At 42.7% G+C, this 18,338-nt stretch overlaps 1 protein-coding gene across 6 annotated transcripts in view; it reads left to right on the top strand.

The window, feature by feature from the left end:
- Positions 1–1,127: 1,127 nt before the first annotated feature.
- KIAA0319 (KIAA0319 ortholog) overlaps positions 1,128–18,338 on the top strand; it is a 52,475-nt gene continuing 35,264 nt past the window's right edge. For 2 of the 6 annotated variants that reach the window (XM_030479785.1, XM_030479765.1), the window contains exons 1-3: positions 1,337–1,514; positions 13,402–13,523; positions 13,691–13,852. In XM_030479785.1, the coding sequence (XP_030335645.1) occupies positions 13,804–13,852 (49 nt within the window). In that variant the 5' untranslated portion in view covers positions 1,337–1,514; positions 13,402–13,523; positions 13,691–13,803. Of the gene's footprint in view, positions 1,199–1,336; positions 1,515–13,401; positions 13,524–13,690; positions 13,853–18,338 lie in introns of those variants that run through there. The other 4 variants (XM_030479775.1, XM_030479794.1, XM_030479801.1 and 1 more) reach the window with 4 other exon arrangements.

The following is an 18,338-nucleotide window of genomic DNA, read 5'->3' as shown; positions in this document are numbered from 1 at the left end:
CACAGCTTTTTGCATTTTATTTCACTTGAAATGGCTTGCTTAAAATGTTAAGATGAACAAACTTAAACCACTTAAAACTATGACACATGGACTTTCATATTGAGTAGAAAAATGCCTCTTCCCAAACCCAAAAAGGCCAATTGTTTTGGAGTGCATTTGTAAAAAACAAAGAAACCATTTCTGCATGCTCTGACTCCAAACATGTCAGAGTCCCTCAGCAGAAAATGTGAATGAGGCAAGAACTAGGATAGAGCAAAATCAAAGACACAGAAATGCTGAATATTTCATTGAAAAGCTGTTCTGAATAAGCTGTGTGTACTCTTTCAGCTGCTTCAGACAGAGATACTCGTTATTAGGATGTGGGGCTTTGACAGCTGAGCAGCATCAGGTCCCTGGCCCAATGTTTTTCAGAAAGCTGGAAAGGTAAGAATCAGAAGGAAGGTAGAAAAAGGACATGTAGACTGGGAGGCTTATGGCAGCCAGGTGCTAGCCCCAGAACACTGCACGTGGACACAGAGCACCATGTAGCCATGTAGGTGGCAAAGATCTGGAGAGACCTTCACACAACAGGATGATACAACAGTGGTGGGATCCCACCTTCAAGGCCCCTTGGCAGACCAACAGGGATACTGCAGTTGCCTTTCAAACACCAGCACAAAAAGTCGTGTGGCACAGTGGGCTCAGCTACCTTCTCACAAAAGCTTGTTGGTTCAACATCTTAAGACCTTTGATTAAGATCTGAGACCTGAGAGCCTCTTGCTGCTTTATCTCCAGCAGCAGCCCAGAGATCGAGACTCTGGAAACGTAAAACCCCTAACGGGGTAATCCTGTGTAAGGTAACGTAGTTCCACTGCAGCTGGACCCCGCTGCGAAGGGTGACGGTGGCAGGCTAGGTGGACGGGACGGGACGGGACGGACCGGACCGGACCGGGACCACCTACCCCCTGTGGGGTTAACAGCGGCCCCGCACGCCGGGGGCGCCATTTCGAGCTCCCAGCCCTGCCAGGGGGCGGCGCCATTTGCTGCCCCCCGCGCCCGGCCTCCATCCCGCGCCCCCTCCTCAAGATGGAGGCGCGGCACCTCCTCGCCTCGTTGCTGGCAGGAAGCCCCCACGCTCCCTCCGGGGACGGAGTCGGACTAACCCCGCGTCCCCCCTCCCCACCCCTTCCTTCCCCGGGGTCGCTGCCGCTGCCCACAGGTGTGGCTCTTTTCCGCAGCCGCAGGGTCGGTGGCCTCAGCGCTGGGGCGGCTCCGGGCGATGCGTGTTGGGGAGGGGTGGGGGGTGTCTCTGGGCAGTGATCTTGCGCGGAACGCGGCGGCCGCCCCTGGGAGGTGTGCGGAGGGACGGCGCCTGCTCCTGAGTCAGCAGCGGCAAGGAGGCGGGCGGCACCGCGCCGCCCGGCCCCGCCGAGCGCCCACGGCCCCCCAGTACCGCGCCGGCCCTCGGTGCCGAGCACTCGCGGAGGAAGGGGGCCGTGGGGGCCCCGGCGGCTCCTGCTCGCCGCCGCCGGCAGGTAGGCTCACTGCTGCGGCCTGGGCGCGGCCGCAGGTGCCGGCGCGGACGGGGAAGGGGTGGAAAAGGGAGTCGGCGCTGGCCAGCTCCCCGGCTGGGAGCCGGGGGACCAGTTGCCCGGGCTGAGCGCCTCGCAGTTGCCGGGCTGGGGTCTGCGGGGAAGCGCAGCCCGGTGCCGCCCCGCGGGCGGGCGCTCTGCCGGTGTGAGGGGCTCCGGCAGAAGGAGTACTGTGAGCGTCGTGCTGAAATGGTAGCGGGACAGCGGTAGCGATGGTGGCTGCGGTCTAAAGGGAGTTCTCCCTCCTTTCCTTCCCCGTCTGTGTGTGGCAAAATGTGTGTCCTGTGCGTGTGCAACCTGTTAGGCCGGACGGTGGTGGGAAACAACACTGGGCTGCGTTGGGGGAATGTGTGTATGTTTTGGTATTTAATTTGCAGGTGAATTTGTTTATATACATATATGAAAATAAATACCTATGTATGAAGGATCAAACAGTTTTGATGGAATGTTTCCTAGCAGTGCATGTGTATTCAGCTGTATCTGATCTGAGCTCAGAAATTGCCGCTTTACATTGTCCTACTTGTGTGTGTATATATATATTTCGATATTTATATATGCAAAGAATGTAAGGATATTACTCTTGCCAAGTTTCTCTCCAGTCTTCTGTCAAAGTGTGTGTTTGTTACAGCATAAACATGTACTTATCTGTGACTGGTGAGCATGGTGCTAATGTGAAATGCTTTGTCAGATTGTGTTCTGAGCAGTAGAACAGAGCTTAAACAGAAGAAAATACTGTGTGTGATTTTTATATTGATGCAGTATTGGGTATAATCTACATTAGGATTGCTACAGAAAACTAGAAGACAGTTCCATCATTCCCCTGACCCCCTTCAGGAGGATGTAGCAGATAACCTGTGAAGAGTCAGATAGTTGAGGGAACAAAATGAAGCACAAACTGATTTGCCCTCTGTTCCTTCCTATCTGTTTGTGCTGTAAGAGCTCTCTCATGTTCTCATAGTGACTGCATGACAAGATAGGGGAGTTAATATAGGATATACTGGCTTTTAAACTCTTTGAGGCTGGTTCTGTATCTGCCTTTGCCTTTACTATATCTTGTAGTAGGAGACTGATCCTCAGTCATGCAACTTTACAGGCTGGATCGATGGACTGTGGCCAGTGGTATGAGGTTCAACAAGGCAAAGTGCTGGGTCCTGCGCTTGGGTCACAACAACCCCGTGCAATGCTATAGGCTTGTGGAAGAGTGGCTGGAAAGCTGCTCGGTGAAAATGGACCTGGGGGTCCTGGTTGATGGCCCCTTAACATGAGCCAGCTTGTGCCCCGGCAGCCAAGAAGGCCAACGGCATCCTGGCCTGTATCAGCAATAGTGTGGCCAGCAGGGCCAGGGCAGTGATCGTCCCCATGTACTTGGCACTGGTGAGGCTGCACCTTAAATCGTGTGTTCAGTTCTGGGCCACTCACTACAAGAAAGACATTGAGGTGCTGGAGCGGGTCCGGAAATGAGCAACAAAGCTGGTGAAGGGTCTGGAGAATAAGTCATATGAAGAGCAGCTGAGGGAACTGGGGTTGTTCAGTCTGGAGAAGAGAAGGCTCAGGGGTACCTTATCACTCTCTACAACTACCTGAAAGGAGGTTGTAGTGAGGTGGGGTTCGGTCTCTTCTCCCAGGTAACAAGCAATAGGACAAGAGGTAATGGCCTCAAGCTGCTCCAGGGAAGGTCTAGATTGAATATTGGAAAACATTTCTTCACAGAGAAGGTGATCAGGTATCGGAACAGGCCGCCTAGGGAAGTGGTAGATTCACCATCCCTGAAAGTGTTCAAAAACCATGTAGATGAGGCCCTCAGTGATATGGTTTAATGATGATAATGGTTTTGGCAGTCCTGCGGTAATGGTTGGACTTGATGATCTTAGAGGTCTTTTCCAACCTAGTTGATTCTATGATTCTATAACTCTAGATGTTTGTTTTGTTTAATTATTTATTCCTTGTGTTTGGTATTTTCTAATTGCAGTTGATATTTCCTAGTTGGGCTATGTCTTAAGCCAAATCTGAATTGTTTAAAACCTGGCATAATATAAAGTTAATAGGTGATACTGTCTATACTCATTTTGGTAGCTTAGATGATGGGGTTGAGCTGCTCAGCATTTAACACATCTAACTGTGTGTCTGAGTGGTGCAGGTAAGGTGAGAGTGTATGTGTACAAGATTGTCCCATAAGCATAAGACAATGGAAAATGCAGTATAGCCTGGTTTGTACATTATTGAAGCTAACTGGAGTTATGATCATGGTCTGTGGACAAGGTTGTGCTCTGGGGATGCTTGTCCAGTTTAGTCTTCCCTATTTTCCTTCAGGGAGTACTCTGATGGAGAGCTGGAGGTGCACTTCTGTAGCACTTCTACAGACTTCAGGTTCCACAACAAACACATGCCAGTAGGGATCTGTTACATCTTCACTAGTTGCCTATCAGTGAGCTGCAATTCTGTCAATTCTAATGAGCTGCATGGAGAAGTTTTGGTGACGTGGAGATGCTGTAGTTTAGTTCAGCTTTACATACAGCTGACCTCTCACTGTGTTGGTTTGTGATGCTGAGCAGGCTGCAAACTCTAGTGGTACCAGGGGAGAGGGGGAGTTTCCATTGACACGTTTCTGAACCTGCTAGTGAAATCTCCATCGGGAATGCTTTAAAAACAGTTGATTCCCTCTCCTCCTCATGTGCACAGACATGGGATCTGTTTCAGGTGGAGCCCTTCAGACCCTTTCCAGCTGTACCTTCTGTGATGCTGAATAAAGTAGCCTTGCTGTAGGCTTCTTCACATATTGGTTGTATAGACTTTTCTTATAAATCTTTCTTTTAAGAAAGCACATGCTTTCTTAAAAATGCTTTATGTTTGCTGGTTTTGATAGTGGTAATAAATGTATATCCTTAGTAGGAAATATGCAATTAAAGGTGGAGTTGTGATACTGTATATCCAGCAGCTCCAATTTGAGTGCTGTAGAGGAAGCACAGAACCACTATAATGGATATTGTACCCATGGGGAGAAATCCTTCCTACTGTCAGGCAGTTAGCTTTCAATTTCTGTCATAAAGTGTCTTTCTGTACAAATTTATAATCTAATTTAACTGCAGATATAGTTGCTTTTCCATTTAAGTACCTAATATCTTTCCGTATGGTGCCAGGGTATGATTGCTGAGTATTTTTCAGGATGATGCGACTTTGTACAGGGTAGATAGGAATTCAGTCCATCCAATTGGAGGTAATATGAATGCTGTTAGCCTAATGCCAGGTTTCAGTTAGTTAACCTTTATGAAGGGGCAGTTTAGTGGTTGTTTCCTGTCCTAATGCATTTTCCTTGATAAATCTGCCCTCTGTTCCTCTGTACGGTTTATAAACTCCTCTACATGTTACAAAGAGTTCCACTGGTTAAGTATAGATGGATTTTAAAGAAATAAAATGTGCTCAGTGATCTGAGGTGGGGCTCCAGAGATTTGCATCTCAGGGGGAGGTTGTGTGCAATAAGCGCTTAGCTGTTTATAACAGGCAAGAGTTAATGAGGGTTCTGTGAATTTGTATCTTGAGGTCAAACAAAGATTTTTTCCATTGTCTTTGCATGTGCCTCTACGTTTTTTTCCATGTAGTCCCCTCTTTCCACAGGCTGCACTGGTGGTGCGATGTGGGCTATGTTTTCAGCTATGGAAATTGGATGACTTCTTTTTTTGGGGGTGGGCCTGTAGAAGTTGAAATTGCAGTTTTGCCTTCTCTGGCTTGGCTGTTTTTACAGAAGTGATAGGAATTTAATTTACCTGCTGGTAATCTGTTCTTCTGTGGTCGATGGCTTAACGTATGCTGTAAGCAAAAAAAGAGTTATATTTACGCAGTGGTCAAGTAAGCTTTTTCTCTGCAGGGGACCAGACTAACAGCGCTAACAATGGATATAAACCTTGGCACAGTCATGTGGGTGAATTACGAATTTCTGTGCTCCTATATGAACTCACAAGATCTGAAGTCTAGAAATGGATGTACAGCATCCAGCTGCATTGAGTCTTTTCTCGAAGGTGATAAAATAGAAAGACATAAATGGAGAGTGTGTTTATGTACTTCGCTTGCAAGATTTTGGCTTATCTGGCTCTCTACTGTTGTACCCACACCATCCTATGCAAGTTTTTTTCCTGCAGTAAGTGTGATTGTATCTCAGGCAGTGGCTGGGTGTTCCGTAATCTCAAAAATGGTCAGTTAGCTTTGTTGACTTACATTGCTTGAGCCAGTCTCTGCTAATCAGTGTGGACAACCCTTGAAGGCTACCATAAATTAGATGCACTTAAGTAACTTCTAAGTCTGGTTTTATAACATTATAGTCTTTTAATTAAAAAGACGCCAAAACCAAAAAAACTCACAAACCCACAAAAAACCTACAAAAACAAACAAAAAAAAACCCCCCAAAAAAACCCCCAAAAACACCCCCACCCCCCCCAAAATCCTAGCACATGCATTTGACTTCAAGTGTCAAACTGTTGTTTCCTGTACTGTACAGGGTATTGTTAATTAATGAAGGTATATCAATCACCTGAAGACCATAAACCAGAAAGCCTGATTTTCATTTTAAGTAGGTTCTAGGCAACTTTTGCAGGAAAACTTAGATTTTAATGTAGTAGTTCTGTTGTCTCCCTCCACAATGTTTGCATCATTGCTATTACTGCAGTAATGTCAAAGTGAAATCTAGTAGTTGATTGAATTGCAACAATTCAAACTGCAGCAGACAATAATTCACATAAAAATCTTTGCTACATATTCTGTACCTGGTATTGCTTTGGCTGAAGTTGTAAACTTTTGTTGTTTCAAGACTACTTCATGTTTTATGTGGCAGTAGCTTCTACATTTTGGAGGTAGCAAGTGTTTGCATTTTCCTTTGAACAACTCTGTGTTCAGCGCTTCTGAGATCAGTGTCCAGGTTTCTTCCACAGTACGTTTACAAACTTGGGTCCTCTGGATGTGCAAGTATTAGCTTGGATGCTTAGGTAGAGATCAAGCTGCAGGAAGAGTTGATTTTATTTATTTATTTATTTATTTTTAAAGTATTAGATCTTAAATAGCAGTATTAACAATTGCAAGGGTGTAAGTATCAGAAATGAGATCTCCTAAATCCTGATGCTGACTTAAATGAGATCATGACTTTGCTCCATGAAGTTGTTCTTAAACCCAAAAAACCAAACAAAAAAAAAACCACCAAAAACTACCACCCTCAAAAAAACCCCAAAACAAAACAAACACCAAAACCAAACCAACCCAAAACCCAAACTAAAAAACCGCACAAACCAAAACCAAACAACCAACACACTGCCCCCCAGCCAAACAAATCAGTATTTAAAGTCTTGACAATCTGCGAAAGACTGAATCTTGTGAGTTCAAATTGTAAGACTTACTCTGCAGAAATGAAAGATTTTTTTTTTTTTCTACTGAAGGTTGAGGCTTTTTCAAGAATTACTGTAGTTCAGGAAGTGGCTCTTAAGGAAAAATTGCCAAAATCCTAAGAACTGCAGTACAACAATGATGATTTGAATCAATTAATAGGTCCTTTTTATTTTTGAGGGCTTACAGTCTAAGTTGAGGCGGGAAAAATACTTAGTTTCAGTGCTATAGCAAAGTTTTTGTTGTATTTCCAGTATAGTTAGTTACGACCTTGAGCAAGTGCAAAATAAATAAATTTTTGCATTCTGTGCAGTTACATGATCCAGCTTGAAGTATGTGAGTACGTTTCTTCTAACTCTCCTAGTAATTGACTTGAGAATCTCCAGAAGCATCAGCCCTCATCTGCAAATTGTACCTCTCTGCAAAAGGATGTCTTGGTATCTAGTTGGAGCCGGTTATGTGGTGCAGCTTGCAGTATTTCTTGCTTTCTGTCATAATGGCTCTTGAACTAGGAAGTGGATTGAGACCACACAGCTTTGTCACACAGGCTTCCAGTCAGCTCTTGCAACAACTTTAAGCTTTGCAAAGCTGAAAAAGATTTGTACCACTTTTCTGCACGTGTCTCCTTCTTCCAGGCAGCCTGCTAAATCGCCTTTCCTTCCCCACCCGCCCCCATCCAAAGCTCAAAACTGATGTTATGTACACCCATTGGATAGTTTTCTTCTGTCTGTTTTCCTGTTGTAAAAATAGTTAGATACCAGAGGGAGTTAGGTAGAGAAATTCTGAAATACCCTTCATGGGAGGCTTAGGACAAGTTAAATAAAAATCTGAAGGAGCATGCTTTGTCTTGCCTGTGGGCTGTAGAGGGAACAAGATACCATCTTGTTCCTTCAAGCTCTTCCTTTCCAGGTCTCACTGCATTTTCACTGCAGAGTATATATTTGATGACAGCAGAGAGAACTGACAAGTGAGACCATGTTCTTGTGAAAATGGAAAACCTATGTAAAACAGATTATGTTGTTTTAGAGGAGTTGTCCAATAGTTTGCCTCTCTTCTGAGGAGAGATGTTTCTATATCCCTGTTAGTGGGGAGTGCAGGGCTCTCGGATGTCTTAACAATCTCACCCTGTGCTACTAACTCTTACTGAGGTTAGTTTTTGATTTGAGGGTGCCCCTCCCTGCTGGTCTGGCTGATATATATCTCTCTATTGCAAACTAAGTAGTAACAATCCTGAATTATTCTGACCTTTTTCCACTTCCTATTGTATGCCATAATATGATGTAAATCCTGACACTAATAATAGTGTTTTAATTTCCACCATTAAAGTTCTACCATTCACTGGTGTATTTAAAATATTTTCTTCCATGTAAATAATTATTGACACCCTATATACCTGCTAACTGTTTCACCTTTGGGATTTCCACTGTTGTTTGTTCTCTCCACGGCGGTTGTAATAAGGGTTATGTAAATCTTGTAGAATAAAGTTACTCTTTCCATGAAGCGCTGCTGGTTTTGGTTTGGTTTTTTTTTGTCCAGTTGGTGTCACTTAACAGTTAACAGAGCTGTGGGAACTAGTAGAGCACCTAGTCCATCCAGTATAACACAGCAGGGTATTTTCAGCTATTGAGTTTGTTGTTTTATCACCATGAACTTGCTATTCGTGCCCTGAACTTGGCTGAGGAAATTGACATGGAGTTGGGATATAATGCCAATCTAATGTCACCCTTGAACAAGACCTGTGGGAGCCCCGCTGAATGAAGCAGAGAGATGTTTGCAGTTACAGCTATATCCTGTAGCTACAACAACTTTCCATCAGTAGTCATGGTTTTGTTTTCAAGTATAGGTACTTATTGTTAGAAGATTGTGTGAGAGGAAGGTGACTTTGCACAGATCATAAGCACTGATGACTCCGTGATATTTTCCGTATCTGCTCAAGGGCTTGAAAATTATCACCATTTATTTAGATCCCTAACCTGTGGCTGTTTTGATGATGTGTGCGTTCATACAGTACCTGTTAATGTTAGAGCTCCTAGTGCCTGCACGTGTTCTGAGTTTTTCTTTGTGGTGTTAGAGACAAATGCTACTGTCATGAAGTTCTGGTTTTCTTTCTTCTGCAGTATTAGTACAATGTTAATGCTCAGCTGTTAACTAGCTGGCTCAGGTATTAATGCAGGTACAAGAGCTAATGAAAAAAACTGATTTGAATTCTTTGTGAGAGGTGGATTTCTGGAAGGATTGTCTTATGTTTAGTAGAAACATTGATGTGTGTGTGTATATACATATATAGACACTTTCATTAAGAGTAGGACCGCCAAATTGCTAACGTATTCATTTACTCAGCTGTCCTGCTCTTTATAAGAGATGCTGTCAGTTCAAAAATGGGTATTTTGCTTTAGCTGTGGCTTGAGTTTCAGATACTGTTTCAGTATTTCTTTTGGCATGTTACCTAGCTGTTCTAATGACCAGAAGGGTAAGGAGGTGAGAAGCCCCTGCTTGTCTTCTCCACCAATGCTAGCTGTGGCTGTTGAGGACCCTTGCTGTGCTGGAGGTTTCTGCTGTCTGGCATTGCTCTCTCTGGCTGCTTTCATGACACCTGTGTTGTTCCTGAATCTGATTTTGTTAGTGCGAAGGGATTCTGCTACACTTTTTGTAGAGCGCTGGTATATTGACGTATGCTGTATTTGCTGGTGTAGGATTTGAAGGTATTCCCGGATACAGGTAGTTCAGTCTGTACATGTTTTTACTGTTATAGCCCTGGCCTAATTAGGTGTAGGAGGTGGCAGTATAATTCTACTTGGATGACCTGTTTCTTTCTCCAAGGGAGGAAATTACTTGAGTCTGCATTAAAGTTCAGGTGAACCAAAATGCAGGGTGAGATTGGAGGTGAAGGGAAGGGGGGCAATACAGGCAATTCCTTTTCCTTGGAAAGCTGTTGTACTTCATATGTTATCTAACAAAAGATGTTGTGGTCCTGATGAGCAACTGTGTACGTTTAAAAGATCATAAAGTCAAAATGCTTGTATTGAAGGATCAGTATAGAATTCCCCCTTTTCCTGTTGGCTAAGGCGTTGCCAGAAGCTGCCAGCTGGAACAGAAAAACATGGCTTTCAGAGTAATATATATGTATATGTATAATACATATATTTTTACCACATCTGCCTATAAATGTCTCAAGGCTGCCATTTTTCATCTAGCTAAGTGTGTGAGTCAGACTTGAACTGTTAAGACCCAAGAAATTCCAAAGTCATTACCAGCAGTGCTGTCTGCTTTTGTAACAAAGATAATGGGCTTTGTGATACCAGTGAAGCATAGGAATTCAGCTAGAAAATCTTGTGGCCTTCGTTATTTTTAACTGCTGGAATATCATGGCTGACCACCTTAAATTTTAATGTCTCTTGTGTTTGTGTGATGAAACTTACACTTGGGACCAGTACAGTATCATGGGGAAGGTAAGAGGAACATTGCGTGCGTACACTATAGCGGTGTTTACTGTCATAACTGTTTAAGAAAGCGTGCAGGTTTTGGTAGTTATGTTCTCATCTGTGGATCAGAAGCTATGCACTGAATCGTGACCATATGTGCTTTGTGTCTAAGCTTGATCCTAATATCAGGAAATGCAACCTAGTTTTGCAGTGAGTGCAAGCTTCTCTATTATGTGGAAATTAAGCATCAATAGATGGGTAGCTGCAAGGAAGCATGGGATGATACAGTGCTGCTTTTGTGCATTCACTGTACCCTCACATTGTGTGTCTCATAAGGATTCACTGAAGATTGTGCATGCAGTCCCAAGTCTGGCATTTTGTAGCTTTGGTAATTAATTTTCTTTATAAATAAATAAAAAAACAACAATAAAAAAACCCTAACCAAACAAGTACTGCCACAAAAAAACACAACCAGAAAAATAACCCACAACTGTTCGCTACAAGTACTTGTGTTTCTGAACTCAAGACAGGTAATGCAGCAAAAATCTGGATCATTTACATGGTATCTTAATGTTTTTCATATTGTTACAAGTAGTCATGTGGACTCATCAGTCAACTCTTATGCAGGGGGTAGAAGCTTCTCCTTTTAGTATCAGTGAAATAGTGAGGTTTGCCTTGCACATGAAAAAGGCCTATAAAATAAACAAAATTACTTTTCTGCCTCTGATCTGTGTTAGTTCTGTCCTTGTGATGTTCTGATGCTGAGCCTGATGCATTTTTCCTTAGGCTAAAGAACTGAAAGTCTGTCTTAGGCATCTGGTCCATTTGACTGCTTCTGGGAATGAGTGAAGGTTACAGCAAATGCACAATAACTCACAAACCTTGAGTTTCAATAAGCTCTTCTGCAAATCACATTTGTTGGTAGCTAACAACTTTTCCAAATCTAGACGGATTTCCATAGAAACAGCAAAAAGGCTGCGTGTGAAATTATGTCTTGTCATAATAATATCTTCCCTCCCTCTCAGGCTGTTGAGGTACTTGGGGTATATGTGTTAATAAGTTGGAAATACATATTAGGTTGTCTGTCCTATCTGTGTCCCTCTGTTCCCATTCTCAAAAGCAACAGAAATATTCCAGAATGTTGAAGTTTATAAAAAGTGTATGCTCTGTATGGCACTCTGGTTTAATTTGAATGTTCTTAAATAAAACACTAAAAAATAATCACTTTGGGTAATGTGTTAGAATGAATGTGCAGATGATCAGCATGGTGTATGCTGGTGGGTTCAGCTGGGAAGGCTTCAGAAGTCATTTGGAGATCACTGCCTATATAGCTGAGAGCCAGGATAGATTCATTAAGGGACGGTCATGCTTGACCAACCTCTTAGTTGGTTCATAATAGAAACAATTCTGCATTCGAAGTGGTACATTTGGAACTATTTGGCTTAAAAAAATAAACTTTGGGGCTTTTTGTCTGTTATAAACCCCACAATTTTATAGTTGATGGAAGGACAGAAGAGCAATGGGGGAATGCAAGACAGTAAAAAAAGGTCCTGTTGCTGAAGAGTTTGTATCATAGGAGTAGTACTTGTAAGCATCCAGACAACCTGTTGCTCTTTCTAAGGTGATGCCTTACTAAATTTAAGTGCTGTACTAAATTTAAGCTGTACTAAATTTAAGTCCTTTTAGCTACAGAGCAGCACGGCTATTCTGTAGCTATTCAGTGTATTCTGTCAGGAACTGCTTCCTGGGAGAACATCTAACTGCAGATATCAAAATAGTGTCATACTAGAAGCAGTGTAATGTTGTGTGGTGTGTTTTGTGGGTTTTTTTGGTGACAGTTATTTCTTCTGATCAGAGATAAGAAAGCTCTCTTAGGAAGGGGAGTTTTAGTGATGTTGGATAGAACAAAGGTCGCAAAAGTCAAGTAATATTTTAAATCGGGTACCAGGATTTTGGGAAGTTAGTAATAGTCTTTCCTGGTTTTGCAGCTTGCTCAAACCCTCTTTTTTTTTTTGTACTTAGGATTTGTTTTGAAGTATAATCTATTATTTTCTCTTTTCCTTGCTTTAGTGATGTTCTGTGATCATTTTGCTTATGTCTTGAGCAGAGTTAGTGTTTGTACCACAGACTTGAGGAGAAATTGTCAGAGTCCAGTACTCTCTGACCACGTTCCTTTAGATGTGCGGAGGGTGTAATGTTTAATATCAGGGTGTAATGATTAATATCAGGAGATGTGACATGGGATTTCTGGTTTAGCAGAGCAATACAAAATATACTGAAATCACAATGCAAATATACATTACACCTGGCAAAATATAGCAGTGGCTGTATACAGATCAGTTGCAATGCTAATGTGATTCCTGTTGCTGGTCTCTATAATGAGCTCACCATTGTAACACTGGGCATCCTCTGTCACTGGGAAGGAAAGCATGAGTTGAAGCCTATTCAAGCCCCTTTGCTCTCTTCAAAATTCTTCTGTTAGTTGTTCAGTTTTTATACTCTGTATTGGGCTGAGCCACATATTCACTTCCCCCTGCTGGTGTGGCTGGCTCAGGGAGGCATTCACACTCTTGAATGAACTCAGTGGGAGAAACATTTACACTATCAGTTGATCCACTCAGCTGTTAATAGCTGTTTAATAGGTCACATAATGAGCATCAAGGGGAGTTAACTGGGATGCTCTGCCTTGAGGAGGGCTGTTCTCCAAAAAAACCTCACTGCGTTTTCATTTACAGAAGTGTCTTTTGGTCAAGCATCTACTTAGGATCCTTTATGTGGGAGGGGGTGTGAGTTTGGCTAATCTAACTTTTTCCTCGCATGAGTAATGCATCTTCAAACTATTTGTTGTTAGTAGGCCTATTTGTTGCTTAGGCTTCCTTATTTGGAGAATTCAGTGTCCTGGTAAGGAATGTTTACCTAGGAATTCTGGAGAAGTGTCTGCTCAAGAGCTACCTCAGGAGCTGATTTAACACTGCATGAATTTTAGCATGGACATACTGACTATGATTCCTCAGTTAAGAGTACCTCCTATTTTCTGTTTGAAGTCAGAGCAAAACCAGGTTCTGGATAACTGAAGACAGAATATCTGAAGGTTTTGAGGTGCAGGAACCCAACCATGCAAATCTTTGAGGGACATTTCTGCATCTCCAGAGAATGAGATTTCCAGGTAGGTAATTTGTTCTGTATCTTCAGCTTGACTGATAAACTGTGTCATCTATCAAGAAGTCAGGAAGTAATGATAAAGCCTGCATTTAACCTGTCTGTTGGCTTTTACTCTGGCATTCTAATTAATGCTCACATCTGACCTATTTTTTCCTGTGCTGTTTGTTGCAGTGCTTCATGGCCACAGCAGGGTACTAAACAATATTAGAGGAAACCGACATTAAGACATATAATTTCTGCACAGCTGGTTGGAAAAGCAGTTGTCACTGCCTTCCTGGTGCAGCATGGCATTTGGACTTGGTGTTCTCTGCCTGTTACTGTGGGCAATAACAGGTAGGATTTTACTTCTTGTGTGTCTGAGTCACAAAGAAGAAGTGAAGCGAGTGCTCTTGGAGTGTATATGCAGGTGTGAATGAAATATTAATAAGGCAAGAGCTGGGACATCTTGTGACTCCTCAGCGCTAGCAGCTTCATAACTGGCAGTTGATGGCAATGGAGGAAGGAAGTTGGGAGCTGTTTGGAGCTGATTTCAATAGGGCTGTTTCAGGGCAGATGCATGGGGCAAGAAGGAGTAGTGGGAGAGTTCAGAGTTTTCCTTCTTTCTCTTTCAACACAATAACTTAAGAATGATGTATTGCTTATGTTCTAAGCTACCGCTTTTCTTCTGAAATATCATAGGATAGTTGATTTATGAGAAGTATAAATGCATTTGTTTACGTCTCTCACTTCACCATCTGCTTTGCAGATATGTATTTCTTTTCAAAGCCCCCAGGAAAGTCCTGTAAGTTTCTTATTCAGCCACAAAGATAGGTAAATTACTTTCTTTCATAATCAGATAGATTAAGAAATAGTAACTCTTAGTACTGCTTTTGTGTCATAGGGAGATCTATTCTGGTGCAAGCAGTTTTGACATGGCAGCTACAGAACAATATATTCAAGGATGATGTGTATTTTTTTAAAAGAGTGTTTGAAATCTGGTTGTGGAGATACTGGCAGTATTGATATTAGCAAGAATTGAAAAAATACTGCTCAGTTACCTGGCTTTCTTCTCCTGTAGTATAAACAGGATTGGCTGTTTCATGAGGAAGAGCCTTGCTAATGTGCTAAGGGTTGCATGGACTACTGAATTTGGAAATACTGGATGAGGAGGAGTACGTATTCACTACAGCTGAGGGGTGATGGCTATTACTACAGCTGTGCTCATGGCTGGTTTGAAGTGATCCTCAAGATCATCCTGGGCATCTCATAATGCCAAGCTTTTTGAGGAGAACATGGAGCTGAGGTTTTTGTTGCTGTAGTAGACAATAAGTATGCCTTTCGTAAATAAATGAAATGCTCTCCTGTGAGATTCTGAGTACCTGCTGTACCTGCTGTAGGGTCCATGTCAGTATCTTTAGGGAAAAACCTAGCTACTTCAATAGAAGACAATAATGTGCAGTAAATACTGAATTTTGGCTGTAGAGAATGCTACAGTTTTATGTTTTTGATAATGCTGTTAATTGCTAGCAGGCTAGAATATCCTCTATGTTCATATAGAAAGTGGTTTTGTTCTTTAGCTGCAATTTTGCTATGCTTTCTTGATTTACCTGAGAACAAAACAATTATGCTCAGGCTGCTGGCTGTATTCCAAACCTCTCCCTGTATCTCAGATACCAGAACACAGTGTTTAGGGGTAATACATTCTGGTATCACACATTATTTTAGTATAAATTTTAGTGTTTATTTCCATCTTAATAATGTGCAGTATTTTCCATCCACGTGGAGCTCTAAATTGGAAGGTACTTGCTGATTTTTCAGGATGTTTGCTGAAATACATCAGTGGATGTTCTCCTTTGTTAAGTCAAAAGGACTGCTTTTTAGTGCAAGATTTAAGGTGAATTGACTTGGGCTCACGAAGCTGTTAGATGTTCATTCTGCAGTTTTTCTCTGCACATGAGTTTGTGATTCTAAAAGCTACTTTTCTTTTAAAAAAAAAAAATTTTCTTACCACTTCTTTTAACATAAGATAATGAGGAGGCTGACAAATAAGAAAGGCTTGACATTGCATTGATCAGAAAATAGAGAAACAGGCGCATTAGGGAATATATTCAGAAGGATATTGAAGAATTTGCTGTGATTTGTCAAAAGAAATTGAGCAGGGCTACTCTCTCCTGTTTAGATTATATTTGTTTGAGTCTTTTGTGTGTGGTGGCTTTTGGCTAATAATGTTTGACTGCTTTTCATGAATATGGTGGGTTGACATTGGCTGGCTGCTAGATGCCCAGCAAGTTGCTCTATCACTGCCCCTTCTCAACAAGACAGGAGATAAAAATATGATTAAAAGCTCACAGGTTTTGATCAGGACAGGGAGATCACATACCAGTTACAGCCAAGAGCTAACCAGACTAGACATAGGGAAGGTTATTTAATTTACTGCCACTTAATTAGAGTAGGATAATGAAAAATAAGAACAGATCTAGAAATACCTTCCCCCTACCTCCCCCTTCTTCCCAGGCTCGGCTTCATTCCCAGCTCTTTTAACTCCTTCCCCTGAGCAGCTCAGGAGGATGGGGAATGAGGGTTGCAATCAATTCATAATGCTTCATCTCTGCCCCTCCTTCCTCACAATCTTCCTTTGCTTCTGTATGGGCTTCTCTCCACAGAGCTGCAGTTCCTGCCAAGAGGCTGCTCCAGCAGGGGCTCTCCACAGGGTCGCAGCTTGCTTCAGGGCTTATTCACCTGCTCTGGTGTGGAGTCTTCCACAGGCTGCGGGTGCATATCTGCTCCACCATGGACCTCCATGGGCTGCAGGGGGACAACCTACTTCACCAGGGGCTGCAGGGGAATCTCTGCTCCAACATCTGCATCATCTCCTCCCCCTTCTTCACTGACCTTGTATATGCAGACCTCTTCCACTTCTCTCTCCTGCCTGTTGCTGTTGTACAGTGTTTTTTACAGCTTCTTAAATATGTCATCATAAAGGTGCTACCAGTGTCACTGATAGGCTTAGCCTTGGCCAGCAGTGAGTTCCTCTTGGAACTGGCTCTGTCTGACATGGGGGCAGATTCTGGTATCTTTCCACAGAAGCACCCCTGCAGTTCATTTCCTCCCACCCCCTGACTACCAAAACCTTGTCACATAAACCCAATACAATGGAAAAAAAGGGAAAAAAAAGCTAGAACAGTAGACAGGTCACCCAGTGGATCACATACATACCACTGACTAAAGTTTATGCCTCTTGGGAGGCTTGAGCTGGATATGGCAGTAGATAGTGTGTACTATGTATACCATGTACCATGCCTCTGCCACTCAGCATCTCATGCAGTTTGGATGAGACTTCCCAAACCTGCAGATGCAGCTCCTCATTTCTCCACGTAGGCAGTCCTTATAACACCAGTTTCATTTCACTGGCTTATATCCATTCATTGATGAAATCAGCTTAAACTGAAATAGATTTAAATTATTATGACCATTAATAAAAAGCAATAGTTTTAAGGCTAATGCATCCAAAAAGTTATTAGCCCTCCTGCCACCATGAGAGATAGAAGACACTGCTTTCCACCACAGGAAGAAGAGTTTACTTTTGTAACTGGGAATCCAACACCTTGGAATCAATTCAGTTTATCTTTCATCTTGAGCAGGCATATTTTAATCTGGCATTTGAGGCAGACCTTCCAAATGCTGCTATCGAAGTGCATTTCTGCCAATACAATAGCATTCTCATGGCTGGCTCTCAGTTTTCTCTTACTGTGTGTTTATATTGTGGTGCTTTGTTCTGCGATTAGCTACTCCAACAAAAATGCAAAGATGGCTTGGCAGATCATTGCAGTCACAGGTGTTGAGCAGCCTAGTCTCCCGTTTTGAACTCCATGCAGCCCAGCCATAGAGTACATGGCCTCTCAGAGTCTGCTAGACATCACCGGTATCCTTTTCTTTAGTCTGGAGGAGAGGGTTTCCAGATGCATAACAAGCCATCAATTTTCAAAGTATTTCACTGCTGCTGGTCTTGGACTTTGAAGAATAAGATGAACACCCTTTTCTTACCATGTGTCTAAGGCATGAAACGCAAGCCAGGACAAAGGACACTTTAAGATGTAGGGATGTCTTTGAAATCATAGTAGGACCACTAGCCTGGGTTTGCAGTGCATTCTTTGTTACTTACACTGCCATGGCTACATGTTCTAGTAACGTGTTCTGGTTCACACAGGTCTTTCCAGAGAGGCAAGGTGGTGTAGTGTCTGATAACCATCTCTGAGATTATAGTGAGTTATGCAGTATGACAGGTTAGCTCATATTGCCCACATCTCTGTTGGAAGTGGTTGGGTGTTTCCCTGTGAAGGGATGTGATGGCTGCACCCATGCATCTATCCTTGTAAACTTTTTGTTTGGGGTTTTGTTTTTTTTTCTTTTTGAAGTTAATCTAATTTGCAAGCTGTACATTGATCCCAGGCACTGTGATGCCTGACAGGTATTTCAGTAGCTGTATTCAGACCACGTGTTGTGGAAAAGTGTACTGCAGTTCAGCCCAGAAGATGTGATGGGGACTGTAGTGCAGTGGTTGGACACAGTGCATGCACAAGAGAATCTCTGCATCAACAAGGCCTGATAGATAGGTTAGGTCGTGATCAGACCTAACTTCTATTGCCAGCCTATTCCTATTCTTTGATTTTATTTTTCCTGCCCATCAGTTCAACAGATTTGAGCTGGAATCCATCAGTCAAGCTGCCTTTTCTCCTGCCCTATACTGTTGTGAATAATGAAGCTTCTACTGCCAGAACTTACCTGTTAATGATGTGCAGAGCCCGCAGAGTCAACTTTGTCTTCCATTACTGTGTTAGCT

Source organism: Strigops habroptila, chromosome 1 (genome assembly GCF_004027225.2).
Source record: "Strigops habroptila isolate Jane chromosome 1, bStrHab1.2.pri, whole genome shotgun sequence".
NCBI classification, from domain to species: Eukaryota; Metazoa; Chordata; class Aves; order Psittaciformes; family Psittacidae; genus Strigops; species Strigops habroptila.
The sequence above is the reverse complement of the archived record's forward strand: the minus strand, read 5'-3'. Positions and strand labels throughout refer to the sequence as shown.